Source organism: Oncorhynchus tshawytscha, unplaced genomic scaffold (assembly GCF_018296145.1).
Source record: "Oncorhynchus tshawytscha isolate Ot180627B unplaced genomic scaffold, Otsh_v2.0 Un_contig_4627_pilon_pilon, whole genome shotgun sequence".
NCBI lineage: Eukaryota > Metazoa > Chordata > Actinopteri > Salmoniformes > Salmonidae > Oncorhynchus > Oncorhynchus tshawytscha.
In genome coordinates this window covers 53,965-68,723 of record NW_024609630.1, presented here as the reverse complement: position 1 = coordinate 68,723, position 14,759 = coordinate 53,965, and the positions used below count along the sequence as shown (strand labels likewise).

Here is a 14,759-nt window from a genome sequence, read left to right as displayed (position 1 = left end):
GCTTTGACTATGTACAGACTCAGCGAGCATAGCCTTGCTATTGAGAAAGGCCTCCGTAGGCAGACATGGCTCTCAAGAGAAGACAGGCTATGTGCTCACTGCCCACAAAATGAGGTGGAAACTGAGCTGCACTTCCTAACCTCCTGCCCAATGTATGACCATATTAGAGAGACATATTTCCCTCAGATTACACAGATCCATAAAGAATTCGAAAACAAATCCAATTTTGAAAAACTCCCATATCTACTGGGTGAAATTCCACAGTGTGCCATCAAAGCAGCAAGATTTGTGACCTGTTGCCACGAGAAAAGGGCAACCAGTGAAGAACACGCACCATTGTAAATACAACCCATATCTATGCTTATTTATTTTATCTTGTGTCCTTTACCATTTGTACATTGTTAAAACACTGTATATATATATAATATGACATTTGTAATGTCTTTATTGTTTTGAAACTTCTGTATGTGTGATGTCTACTGTTAATTTTTATTGTTTATTTCACTTTATATATTATCTACCTCACTTGCTTTGGCAATGTTAACACATGTTTCCCATGCCAATAAAGCCCTTGAATTGAATTGAATTGAATTGACAGAGAGAGAGACAGAGAGAGAGAGAGAGAGAGAGAGAGAGAGAGAGAGAGAGAGAGAGAGAGAGAGAGAGAGAGAGAGAGAAGAGAGACAGAGAGAGAGAGATGGGCTTGGTCAAATGTACTCTCTGTAGTCATAGATACCAGCTCAGCCCAGCCTCCCAGAGGACACCATAAACAGCACACACATACACACACACCTACTCTGTCTCCTCTCCTCAGCCGGCATCTTGTAATTTGTTTACAGTCGTTTGACTTTTCAGAAGGTCAGTAGAGACAAAAGCGTTTAAAACTCCATTTGTTTTTCTAACCTGCAATCAAGAAGCTGCCTGCCTGTGGAGTTCCCCTACATCCACGCTCTCCTCGGTCACCACGGCGATGGATGTGCACGTTTAGCCAGACGCTCCATCAAAGCAGCGCTCGACTGCGTTGTCATAACAACATGAATCACTGTTCTCCTTTTCAACAAATGTAGGATTGCCTCCCAAAATGGCAACCTCTTTACTATATAGTACAGGGCCCATAGGGTTCCTTTTTGGGGACACAGACATTTGTCTCCTTTTCAACACACTCATTCTTATCACGTTCATTTGTCTTCCAACGTCGAAGAATTAGTCGTTCAAGTTGAAACTTTTCTCTCTTGTGGAGTTTTGTTTTCTTGGCGACCAGAGAAGGGAGGAGGTTAGATTCCAGGAGAGAGGAGACACATGTAGAAGGGGGTTTTAGAAAGTCATTATTTATCTTTTGAAGTGCTCGCTCCGCTTATCTCCTATGAAGTTTCCTGTTTTGCTTCTGACTCGGCACATTCAACGATGTTTGTGTTTTGTCAGCTTTGAGGAAGGAGGATGTTGCCGACTCAGCTTCTCCAGCCACCTTGTTATAGAGGGGCTCTGCTGGTATCAGACTGACATTACTTCACCTTGTTATAGAGGGGCTCTGCTGGTATCAAACTGACATTACTTCCCCAGCCACCTTGTTATAGAGGGGCTCTGCTGGTATCAGACTGACATTACTTCACCTTGTTATAGAGGGGCTCTGCTGACTGACATTACTTCACCTTGTTATAGAGGGGCTCTGCTGGTATCAAACTGACATTACCTTCTCTGCTGGTACCTTGTTATAGAGGGGCTCTGCTGGTATCAAACTGTTATCAGCCTGACATTACTTGCTGGTATCAAAGCCACCTTGTTATAGAGGGGCTCTGCTGGTCTGCTGGTATCAAACTGACATTACTTCACCTTGTTATAGAGGGGCTCTGCTGGTATCAAACTGACATTACTTCACCTTGTTATAGAGGGGCTCTGCTGGTATCAGACTGACATTACTTCACCTTGTTATAGAGGGGCTCTGCTGGTATCAAACTGACATTACTTCACCTTGTTATAGAGGGGCTCTGCTGGTATCAGCCTGACATTACTTCACCTTGTTATAGAGGGGCTCTGCTGGTATCAGACTGACATTACTTCACCTTGTTATAGAGGGGCTCTGCTGGTATCAAACTGACATTACTTCACCTTGTTATAGAGGGGCTCTGCTGGTATCAAACTGACATTACTTTCCCAGCCACCTTGTTATAGAGGGCTCTGCTGGTATCAGACTGACATTACTTCACCTTGTTATAGAGGGGCTCTGCTGGTATCAGACTGACATTACTTCTCCAGCCACCTTGTAATAGAGGGGCTCTGCTGGTATCAGACTGACATTACTTCTCCAGCCACCTTGTTATAGAGGGGCTCTGCTGGTATCATTACTTCACCTTATAGCCACCTTGTTATAGAGGGGCTCTGCTGGTATCAGACTGACATTACTTCTCCAGCCACCTTGTTATAGAGGGGCTCTGCTGGTATCAGCCTGACATTACTTTCCCAGCCACCTTGTTATAGAGGGGCTCTGCTGGACATTACTTCTCCAGCCACCTTGTATCAAACTGACATTACTTCACCTTGTTATAGAGGGGCTCTGCTGGTATCAAACTGACATTACTTTCCAGCCACCTTGTTATAGAGGGGCTCTGCTGGTATCAGACATTACTGACTCTGCTGGTATCAAACTGACTTACTCCCAGCCACCTTGTTATAGAGGGGCTCTGCTGGTATCAAACTGACATTACTTTCCCATTGTACTTTCCCAGCCACCTTGTTATAGAGGGGCTCTGCTGGTATCAGACTGACATTACTTTCTCTGCTGGTAGCCACCTTGCCACCTTGTTATAGAGGGGCTCTGCTGGTATCAGCCTGACATTACTTCTCCAGCCACCTTGTTATAGAGGGGCTCTGCTGGTATCAGCCTGACATTACTTCTCCAGCCACCTTGTTATAGAGGGGCTCTGCTGGTATCAGCCATTACTTCACATAGAGGGGCTCTGCTGGTACTTCTCCAGCCACCTTGTTATAGAGGGGCTCTGCTGGTATCAGCCTGACATTACTTCTCCAGCCACCTTGTTATAGAGGGGCTCTGCTGGTATCACACTGACATTACTTCACACCTTGTTATAGAGGGGCTCTGCTGGTATCAAACTGACATTACTTCACCATTTTTTCAATTATTTACTCTTTTTTTTTGACATTGAACCTGTATTTAACTAGGCAAGTCAGTGAAGAACAAATTCTTATTTACAATGACGGCCTGCCCCGGTCAAACCCGGACGACGCTGGGCGTACCCTCAGTCAGGCTGACGATTTCTCCAGATGATATATACTGCTTACTTCCCCAATAGTTTCCCTGCAGCTTGTCCAGGTTCTCTCCAAGCCTCTATCTAAAACCTACACTCGTTTCTAAAATCCCAAGCTCTTTGAAAAGCAATAAAATCCCATTACTATTCCTCGGGGCTCTGCAAGGGATTTGACCCCAAAAATGGAGTTCTGTGATTTTATCAATGTGATTGTCCCTCTCGAAAGGAAAAGTTTAGCAGGAGAATCAGAGAGATTTTACTGGGTGTCTGTGAGAGGTACTGAAGGCAGCCGGAATCATAAAGACAGGAAAGAGGATCGACTGTTACTTCTGTAAGAAAGTCCGTCATGCTGTCATATCAAAGGAGGACTGTGTTTCTCCAGAAGAGAAGACATCTCATGGCGTGTCCTCTGTGTCTCTCCTCATTTCATGCCAAACTAACACTCCCTCTGTCCCCGGTGCAGCGTCTGTCTCTGCAATTCACTGTGTCTCTCCACAGGCTGGCGTGAAGCCAGCTGACTGTCCAAGGAGTCTTCACCACTCCGTGAGAGAGAGAGAGAGAGAGAGAGAGACAGAGAGAGAGAGACAGAGAGAGACAGAGAGAGAGAGACAGAGAGAGACAGAGAGAGAGACAGAGAGAGAGAGATGGAGGAAGAGAGAGAGAGATGGAGGAAAAGAGAGAGAGAGAGAGATGGAGGAAAATAGAGAGAGAGAGATGGAGGAAGAGAGCGAGAGAGAGAGATGGAGGAAGAGAGAGAGAGAGAGATGGAGGAAAAGAGAGAGAGAGATGGAGGAGAGAGAGAGAGAGGGAGAGAGATGGAGGAAGAGAGAGAGAGAGAGAGAGATGGAGGAAGAGAGAGAGAGGGAGAGAGATGGAGGAAGAGAGAGAGATGGAGGGAGAGAGAGAGAGAGATAAAAGGGAAATGGAGGAAGGAGACTGCGGATACTCTGCTGAGTTATTGTCTGTGATACAGAGAGAACACGGAAACAGCATCCTGCGAACCGAACCGCGCTCTGAGGATCTACAAAGGCTCTCTGAAGGCTCGACAACTCTCTCTGGGGTGTCAGCTTCTTTATGTGACATTTGTTTTGCTGGAACTCTGGGTGTGCGCCCCAAATGACAACCTACTCCCAGTATAGGGGACCGGAGCCCAGAGGGTCAAAAGGAGTTAACTAAATGGGGGATAGGACACAGCCTGGAGCTTTCATGGCTTCTCTAAGAGTTGTACTGCTGTGTCTGTATCTCTGTGTAGCTGATAGTTGATCTATTAAAGGAGCCTGTAAAGGCTAGCTGGGCTCTGCAGCTCTCTACACATCTTGTCTTGGTGAACTCCTCTTCACTTGGACATTGGCCAGGTTATAGTCTCTATAGAGGCAGGGAGGTCAGAGGTCAGTGTTTTAAAGGCTTGTGTTTAGACGTTCTTTTTGTCAGAGCAGTAGAAAAGCAGCACAGATTCAAAATTAACTTCATATTTTTTTATTTTGAAACATTCAGTTATGCACACAAACAATATTATGGACAATCTGAACACATCTATCATGTCCAATTCCTATTTTGTGCCTGATATGATGCCAGAAGTGGGATTTGTGTGAACTCCCAGTGATGCCATTTGGCCTCAGTGCTTCTATGGTGTAGACATACCAGGGTGTTACGCACGCCTCTATGAAGAGGGAACGCAACACCCTGCTACAACTAAACTCTCTGTGAAGCGAAAAGGGTATGGACTGTAGGTGCGAGTAAAAATGACAACAAGCAGAATGTGGTACCGTTTACAAGGTCTTTATTCCTTTACACGGTAATATGGGGAAAAGGGTCTGGACGGAACCAAAGCAAAGAAAGTAAATCTCAAAGCCCCCCCCTCTCCTATCTTACCTGCCTACCCACTACTTACCTAATTTAGCACCACCTGGTGCCCTAACCAAAATACAAGGGCTGGTCCGCCCAGGTCTTACCTAGTGTGCCTAGACAGCGAATATGCTACGGGTATATGTATGCCCGCGGGCCTCTTGCCTAAGCACTCCCTAGGTGCCTTCCCCTTCCCCCCCTGGGAACAAATGAAACAGAATATTAAACAATTTCACAAACAAACTAAGAGACAAAGGACATCAAATAAGTTCTGAGCAACAAACTCACAAAACATACCAACTCTCAGCAATGAACTCCCAGCAAAATCAACCTCTAGCAAAATCTCTCTCTAGCAAAATCTCTACAATGACCTCCCAGCAAATCTCTCTAGCAAATCTACCTCCAGCAAAATCCTCTACAAAAAGAAGATCTCCTGAACAGAACACTGGCTTTTATATAGCTTCTGAAGGAATGGGTAATTGGAGACAGCTGTGTCTTGACGAGGGGGCGGGGTCAGCTCTCCAATTAGCCCTGGAGTCGACCAATCAGCTGCTTGAGGGATTTCAGGAAGCCATTTCCTGAAATAAACACATGCAAATACACAAACTACAACACATAATCTGGGGAACGTAACACAGGGGTACACTGAAGACACCTGCTGGTCTGGAGGGCTGGTGGCTGGTTCCTGGAGGACTGGAGGGCTGGTGGCTGGTTCCAAGAGGACAAGAGGGCTGGTTCCTGGAGGGCTGGTGGCTGGTTCTTTCAGGGCTGGAGGGCTGATGGCTGGCTCCTGCAGGACTGCAGGGCTGGTGGATGGTTCCTGGAGGACTGGAGGGCTGGTGGCTGGTTCCTAGAGGACTGGAGGGCTGCTGGCTCTTTTCAAGAGGACTGGAGGGCTGGTGGCTGGTTCCAAGAGGACTGGAGGGCTGGTGGCTGGTTCCTGGAGGACTGGAGGGCTGCTGGCTCTTTTCAAGAGGACTGGAGGGCTGGTGGCTGGTTCCTGGAGGACTGGAGGGCTGGTTCTGGCTCTTTTCAAGAGGACTGGAGGGCTGGTGGCTGGTTCCAAGAGGACTGGAGGGCTGGTGGCTGGTTCCTGGAGGACTGGAGGGCTGGTGGCTCTTTTCAGGGCTGGAGGGCTGGTGGCTGGTTCCTAGAGGACTGGTGGGCTGCTGGCTCTGGTTGGTTCAAGAGGACTGGAGGGCTGGTGGCTGGTTCCAAGAGGACAGGAGGGCTGGTGGCTGGTTCCTAGGGACTGGAGGGGGCTGGTGGCTGGTTCCTGCAGGACTGGAGGGCTGGTGGCTGGTTCCTGCAGGGCTGGTGGCTGGTTCCAAGAGGACAGGAGGGCTGGTGGCTGGTTCCTGCCAGACTGGAGGGGGCTGGTGGCTGGTTCCTGCAGGACTGGTGGCTGGTTCCTGGAGGACTGGAGGGCTGGTGGCTTGTTCCTGGAGGGCTGGTTCCTGGAGGACTGAAGGGCTGGTGGCTAGTTCCTTCAGGGCTGGAGGGCTGGTGGCTGGTTCCTGCAGGGCTGGAGGGCTGGTGGCTGGTTCCTGCCAGACTGGAGGGCTGGTGGCTGGTTCCTGCAGGGCTGGTGGCTGGTTCCTGGAGGGCTGGTGGCTGGTTGACTGGTTCAGGGCTGGTGGCTGGTTCCTGGAGGACTGGAGGGCTGGTGGCTGGTTCCTGGAGGGCTGGTGGCTTGTTCCTGGAGGGCTGGTGGCTGGTTCCTGGAGGGCTGGTGGCTGGCTCCTGCAGGACTGGAAGGCTGGTGGCTGGCTCCTGCAGGACTGCAGGGCTGGTGGCTGGCTCCTGCAGGTCTGGTGGCTGGCTTGGAGGGCTGGTGGCTGGTTCCTGTAGGACTGTAGGGCTGGTGGCTGGTTCCTGTAGGACTGGGGGCTGGTGGCTGGCTCCTTCAGGGCTGGAGGGCTGGTGGCTGGTTCCTGGAGGACTAGAGGGCTGGTGGCTGGTTCCTGGAGGACTAGAGGGCTGGTGGCTGGTTCCTGCAGGGCTGGAGGGCTGGTGGCTGGTTCCTGCAGGGCTGGAGGGCTGGTGGCTGGTTCCTGGAGGGCTGGTGGCTGGTTCCTGCAGGGCTGGAGGGCTGGTGGCTGGTTCCTGGTTCCTGGAGGGCTGGTTCCTGGAGGACTGGAGGGCTGGTGGCTGGTTCCTGCAGGGCTGATGGCTGGTTCCTGGAGGACTGGAGGGCTGGTGGCTGGTTCCTGCAGGGCTGGAGGGCTGGTGGCTGGTTCCTGCCAGACTGGAGGGCTGGTGGCTGGTTCCTGCAGGACTGGTGGCTGGTTCCTGGAGGACTGGAGGGCTGGTGGCTTGTTCCTGGAGGGCTGGTTCCTGGAGGACTGAAGGGCTGGTGGCTGGTTCCTTCAGGGCTGGAGGGCTGGTGGCTGGTTCCTGCAGGGCTGGAGGGCTGGTGGCTGGTTCCTGCCAGACTGGAGGGCTGGTGGCTGGTTCCTGCAGGACTGGTGGCTGGTTCCTGGAGGACTGGAGGGCTGGTGGCTTGTTCCTGGAGGGCTGGTGACTGGTTCCTGGAGGACTGGAGGGCTGGTGGCTTGTTCCTGGAGGGCTGGTGGCTTGTTCCTTGAGGGCTTGTGGCTGGTTCCTGGAGGGCTGGGGCTGGTGGCTGGCTGGCTCCTGCAGGACTGGAAGGCTGGTGGCTGGTTCCTGTAGGACTGGAGGGCTGGTGGCTGGTTCCTGCCAGGACTGGAGGGCTGGTGGCTGGTTCCTGCAGGACTGGGGGCTGGTTCCTGCAGGACTGGTGGCTGGTTCCTGCAGGGCTGGTGGCTGGTTCCTGGAGGACTGGAGGGCTGGTGGCTTGTTCCTGGAGGGCTGGTGGCTTGTTCCTTGAGGGCTTGTGGCTGGTCCTGCAGGGCTGGGGCTGGTGGCTGGTTCCTGCAGGACTGCAGGGCTGGTGGCTGGCTCCTACAGGACTGCAGGGCTGGTGGCTGGCTCCTGCAGGTCTGGTGGCTGGCTCCTGGAGGGCTGGTGGCTGGTTCCTGTAAGACTGGAGGGCTGGTGGCTGGTTCCTGCCAGACTGGAGGGCTGGTGGCTGGTTCCTGCCAGACTGGAGGGCTGGTGGCTGGTTCCTGCAGGACTGGAGGGCTGGTGGCTGGTTCCTGTAGGGTTGGAGGGCTGGTTCCTGGTTCCTGTAGGGTTGGAGGGCTGGTTCCTGGTTCCTTCAGGGCTGTAAGGCTGGTGGCTGGTTCCTAGTTCCTGTAGGGTTGGAGGGCTGGTGGCTGGTTCCTGGTTCCTGTAGGGTTGGAGGGCTGGTGGCTGGTTCCTGCAGGACTGGAGGGCTGGTGGCTGGTTCCTGTAGGACTAGAGGGCTGGTGGCTGGCTCCTTCAGGACTAGGGGGCTGGTGGCTGGTTCCTGTAGGACTGGAGGGCTGGTGGCTGGTTCCTGCAAAACTGGAGGGCTGGTGGCTGGTTCCTGTAGGACTAGAGGGCTGGTGGCTGGTTCCTTCAGGACTGGAGGGGAATAGGGTGCCATTTGGGATGCAGACCTACTAGTATTTGCTGAGATTTAATTGGCAGATAGACCAGTGGCTCAATGATGGCTAACAGTACCCTGAGGCAATTTCCTCTCTCTGTGTGTGTGTGTGTGTGTGTGTGTGTGTGTGTGTGTGTGTGTGTGTGTGCGTGTGCGTGCGCGTGTGTTTTTTTTTTTTTTTTCTCTCTCTGTTTGGTCCAACCACCACCACCGGAACCCATTGTTTCCTGTGGGCTCGAGGCTGAGGAAAGGGGTCTAATTCGGGATTCAGCAGAGTCAGCCAACCAACTCTCCACCGGGAGGAAAGACATTTCTGCAATGCAGCCATAGAAATATAATTCATTCTGTAGCCATAGAAATATAATTCATTCTGTAGCCATAGAAATATAATTCATTCTACAGCCCCTCCCCCTCCCCTTTACCTCCCTGCTCGCTCATTGGACAAGTAACCGTCTTATTCTAGTGTTATGTAGGTGGCCCCGCCCCCTCACCTTTACCTCCCTGCTCGCTCATTGGACAAGTAACCGGCTTACTCTAGTGTTCTGTAGGTGGCCCCCCCCTTTACCTCCCTGCTCGCTCATTGGACAAGTAACCGTCTTACTCTAGTGCCTCCAGTTAAAATAGTGGACTCCCTGCAGAATGCATCTATCCCCTCCACTGTTAACCCAGTCAACAGCGCTGACATCTCCACATCACACCAAGCAGTCCCTGGATTCCACACATTAACATTCACAACACACCCGGGACACAGAGATGTGTCTCTTTCAGAGCAGGCAGAAAAGACATCTCTCCTGTCTCTCCTCTGACATATAGATAGACACAGGAAGCACCTGCAGAATTACAATAGGACTGAGTTGGCAATTTGACAGGTCAGGTAAAGAGCTGCAGTAACGACAGGCAGCACTGGGGGTTTTGTCAGCTGAGATGAGGAGGTAATGTGTGGTTGTTTATGGACTGAAGTGGACTGAAACTGTTGAGCAGACTACAATATAGAGTGAAGTACTGGAGAGGAGAAGGGAGGGGAGGGAAGGAGAAGGGAGGGGAGGAGAATGGAGGGGAGGGAAGGAGAGGGGGAGGGGAGGGAAGGGCGTAAAGGAGAAGGGAGTGGAGGAGATGGGAGGGGAGGGGAGGGGAAGGAGAGGGGAGGGGAGGGAAGGGGAGGAAAGGAGAGGGAGGGAAGGAGAAGGGAGGGGAGGGGAAGGAGAAGGGAGGGGAGGAGAAGGGAGGGGGAGGGGAGGGAGGAGATGGAGGGGAGGGAAGGAGAATGGAGGGGAGGGAAGGAGAAGGGAGGGGAGGAGAAGGAGAGGAGGGGGAGGGAGGGGAGGGGAGTAGAGGGGAGGGAAAGAGGAGAGGAGAGGGGAAAGAGAGCAGAAGGGAGGGAATATAATGGGGAGTGGAGTACGTGGGAAGAGAGGAGAGGAAAGGAGAAGAGGGGGGGGAGAGGGGAAGGAGAACAGAGGGGAAGAGATGGGAGGGAGGGGAGTATAAGGGAGGGAAGGAGAGGAGTAGGACTACAGGGAGTATTATGGGTTGGAGAAGAGGGGAGGGAAGTTGTTTACTCAAAACAGATAGCCTTCCTCCCTTCCTGTAAGGCACTCAGCCCAACCATATTTTGGGCTGATACGCTTTTCATCAACTTTAAAGGCTGCATTTACACAGGCAGCCCAATTCTGAGTTTTTTTCCACTAATTGCTCTTTTGACCAATCACATCAGATCTCTATTTCAGAGCTGATCTGAAAAAAAAATATCAGAATTGGGTTGCCTGTGTAAATGCAACCAAAGAAATGAATGAGACGCCATTTTCACAAGTTGGTTTTGTTAATGACATAAGCCTGTGGTTTTGTTAATGGTATAAGCCTGTGGTTTTGTTATTGATTTAAGCCTGTGGTTTTGTTAATGGTATAAGCCTGTGGTTTTGTTAATGGTATAAGCCTGTGGTTTTGTTAATGGTATAACCCTGTGGTTTTGTTAATGGTATAACCCCGTGGTTTTGTTAATGGTATAACCCTGTGGTTTTGTTAATGGTATAACCCCGTGGTTTTGTTAATGGTATAACCCTGTGGTTTTGTTAATGGTATAACCACGTGGTTTTGTTAATGGTATAACCCTGTGGTTTTGATAAATGGTATAACCCCGTGGTTTTGTTAAATGGTATAACCCTGTGGTTTTGTTAATGGTATAACCCTGTGGTTTTGTTAATGGTATAACCCTGTGGTTTTGTTAATGGTATAACCCTGTGGTTTTGTTAATGGTATAACCCTGTGGTTTTGTTAATGGTATAACCCTGTGGTTTTGTTAATGGTATAACCCTGTGGTTTTGTTAATGGTATAAGCCTGTGGTTTTGTTAATGGTATAAGCCTGTGGTTTTGTTAATGGTATAACCCTGTGGTTTTGTTAATGGTATAACCCCGTGGTTTTGTTAATGGTATAACCCCGTGGTTTTGTTGCTCTCTCTCTCTCATACCTCCATCCTTTCTTCCTCTGCTCCTAGCTCCATCCAGTAGGAAACCTGGGTTTTGTTAATCAACCCGACATTTTGTTAATGGTATAACCCTGTGGCTTTGTTACATGGTAAATACAGTATAACCCCGTCAACCTGCTCACAGGTAAATACATCAATCAACCAATCAACCTGCTCACAGGTAAATACATCAATCAACCTGCTCACAGGTAAATACACAATCAACCTGCTCACAGGTAAATACATCAACCTGCTCACAGGTAAATACAACAATCAACCTGCTCACAGGTAAATACACCAATCAACCTGCTCACAGGTAAATACACCAATCAACCTGCTCACAGGTAAATACATCAATCAACCTGCTCACAGGTAAATACATCAACCTGCTCACAGGTAAATACATCAATCAACCTGCTCACAGGTAAATACACCAATCAACCTGCTCACAGGTAAATACATCAATCAACCTGCTCACAGGTAAATACATCAATCAACCTGCTCACAGGTAAATACACCAATCAGCCAATCAAGAAGGGCAACCTGCTCAACAGGTAAATACATCAATCAGCCAATCAACCTGCTCACAGGTAAATAATCAACCTGCTCACAGGTAAATACATCAATCAACCTGCTCACAGGTAAATACATCAATCACAATCAACCAATCAACCTGCTCACAGGTAAATACATCAATCAACCTGCTCACAGGTAAATACATCAATCAACCAATCAACCTGCTCACAGGTAAATACATCAATCAACCAATCAACCTGCTCACAGGTAAATACATCAATCAACCTGCTCACAGGTAAATACATCAATCAACCTGCTCACAGGTAAATACATCAATCAACCTGCTCACAGGTAAATACACCAATCAACCAATCAACCTGCTCACAGGTAAATACATCAATCAACCTGCTCACAGGTAAATACATCAATCAACCTGCTCACAGGTAAATACATCAATCAACCTGCTCACAGGTAAATACATCAATCAACCAATCAACCTGCTCACAGGTAAATACACCAATCAACCAATCAACCTGCTCACAGGTAAATACATCAATCAACCTGCTCACAGGTAAATACATCAATCAACCTGCTCACAGGTAAATACACCAATCAACAACCTGCTCACAGGTAAATACATCAATCAACCTGCTCACAGGTAAATACATCAATCAACCTGCTCACAGGTAAATACATCAATCAACCTGCTCACAGGTAAATACATCAATCAACCAATCAACCTGCTCACAGGTAAATACATCAATCAACCAATCAACCTGCTCACAGGTAAATACATCAATCAACCTGCTCACAGGTAAATACATCAATCAACCTGCTCACAGGTAAATACATCAATCAACCAATCAACCTGCTCACAGGTAAATACACCAATCAACCAATCAACCTGCTCACAGGTAAATACATCAATCAACCTGCTCAAATACAGGTAACCTGCTCATAAATACATCAATCAACCTGCTCACAGGTAAATACATCAATCAACCTGCTCACAGGTAAATACACCAATCAACCAATCAACCTGCTCACAGGTAAATACATCAATCAACCTGCTCACAGGTAAATACATCAATCAACCTGCTCACAGGTAAATACATCAATCAACCTGCTCACAGGTAAATACATCAATCAACCTGCTCACAGGTAAATACATCAATCAACCTGCTCACAGGTAAATACACCAATCAACCTGCTCACAGGTAAATACATCAATCAACCTGCTCACAGGTAAATACACCAATCAACCTGCTCACAGGTAAATACACCAATCAAACTGCTCACAGGTAAATACACCAATCAACCAATCAACCTGCTCACAGGTAAATACATCAATCAACCTGCTCACAGGTAAATACATCAATCAACCAATCAACCTGCTCACAGGTAAATACATCAATCAACCAATCAACCTGCTCACAGGTAAATACATCAATCAACCTGCTCACAGGTAAATACATCAATCAACCAATCAACCTGCTCACAGGTAAATACACCAATCAAACTGCTCACAGGTAAATACATCAATGAACCTGCTCACAGGTAAATACACCAATCAGCCAATCAACCTGCTCACAGGTAAATACACCAATCAGCCAATCAACCTGATCACAGGTAAATACATCAATCAACCTGCTCACAGGTAAATACACCAATCAGCCAATCAACCTGCTCACAGGTAAATACACCAATCAGCCAATCAACCTGATCACAGGTAAATACATCAATCAACCTGCTCACAGGTAAATACACCAAACAACCAATCAACCTGCTCACAGGTAAATACACCAATCAGCCAATCAACCTGATCACAGGTAAATACACCAATCAACCTGCTCACAGGTAAATACATCAATCAAGCTGCTCACAGGTAAATACATCAATCAACCAATCAACCTGCTCACAGGTACAGTAAATACACCAATCAACCTGATCACAGGTAAATACACCAATCAACCTGATCACAGGTAAATACACCAATCAACCTGATCACAGGTACAGTGCCTTGCGAAAGTATTCGGCCCCCTTGAACATTGCGACCTTTTGCCACATTTCAGGCTTCAAACATAAAGATATAAAACTGTATTTTTTTGTAAAGAATCAACCACAAGTGGGACACAATCATGAAGTGGAACGACATTTATTGGATATTTCAAACTTTTTTAACAAATCAAAAACTGAAAAATTGAGCGTGCAAAATTATTAAGAAAATTAATTAATTAATTAAATTAATTTAAAAAATTAAGGCTCCGTGTTTCCGATGTTCAGTGGCCAGGCTCCGTGTTCCGATGTTCAGTTGTCAGGCTCCGTGTTCCGATGTTCAGTTGTCAGGCTCCGTGTTCCGATGTTCAGTTGTCAGGCTCCGTGTTCCGAAGTGGCCATGTGTCAGTGGCCAGGCTCCGTGTTCCGATGTTCAGTGGCCAGGCTCCGTGTTCAGTGGCCAGGCTGTGTCAGTGGCCAGGCTCCGTGTTCCGATGTTCAGTGGCCAGGCTCCGTGTTCAGTGGCCAGGCTCCGTGTTCCGTGTTCAGTGGCCAGGCTCCGTGTTCTGTGTTCAGTGGCCAGGCTGGCGTGTTCCGATGTTCAGTGGCCAGGCTCCGTGTTCCGATGTTCAGTGGCCAGGCTCCGTGTTCCGTGTTCAGTGGCCAGGCTGCGTGTTCCGATGTTCAGTGGCCAGGCTCCGTGTTCCGATGTTCAGTGGCCAGGCTCCGTGTTCCGATGTTCAGTTGTCAGGTTCCGATGTTCAGTTGTCAGGCTCTGTGTTCCGATGTTCAGTTGTCAGGCTCTGTGTTCCGATGTTCAGTTGTCAGGCTCCGTGTTCAGTGGTCAGGCTCTGTGTTCCGATGTTCAGTGGCCAGGCTCCGTGTTCCGTGTTCAGTGGCCAGGCTGCGTGTTCCGATGTTCAGTGGCCAGGCTCCGTGTTCCGATGTTCAGTGGCCAGGCTCCGTGTTCCGTGTTCAGTGGCCAGGCTGCGTGTTCCGATGTTCAGTGGCCAGGCTCCGTGTTCCGATGTTCAGTGGCCAGGCTCCGTGTTCCGATGTTCAGTTGTCAGTTCCGATGTTCAGTTGTCAGGCTCTGTGTTCCGATGTTCAGTTGTCAGGCTCTGTGTTCCGATGTTCAGTTGTCAGGCTCCGTGTTCAGTGGTCAGGCTCTGTGTTCCGATGGT

The 14,759-nt window shown here is 49.1% G+C and overlaps 1 protein-coding gene across 1 annotated transcript in view; it reads left to right on the top strand.

Moving 5' to 3' along the window:
* Positions 1–14,759, top strand: part of LOC121845336 (glutamate receptor-interacting protein 1-like) — a 248,869-nt gene that overhangs the window by 192,845 nt on the left and 41,265 nt on the right. The window contains 2 exon segments of the mRNA XM_042316481.1: positions 11,095–11,121; positions 11,573–11,618. Coding sequence (XP_042172415.1) covers positions 11,095–11,121; positions 11,573–11,618 — 73 coding nt within the window.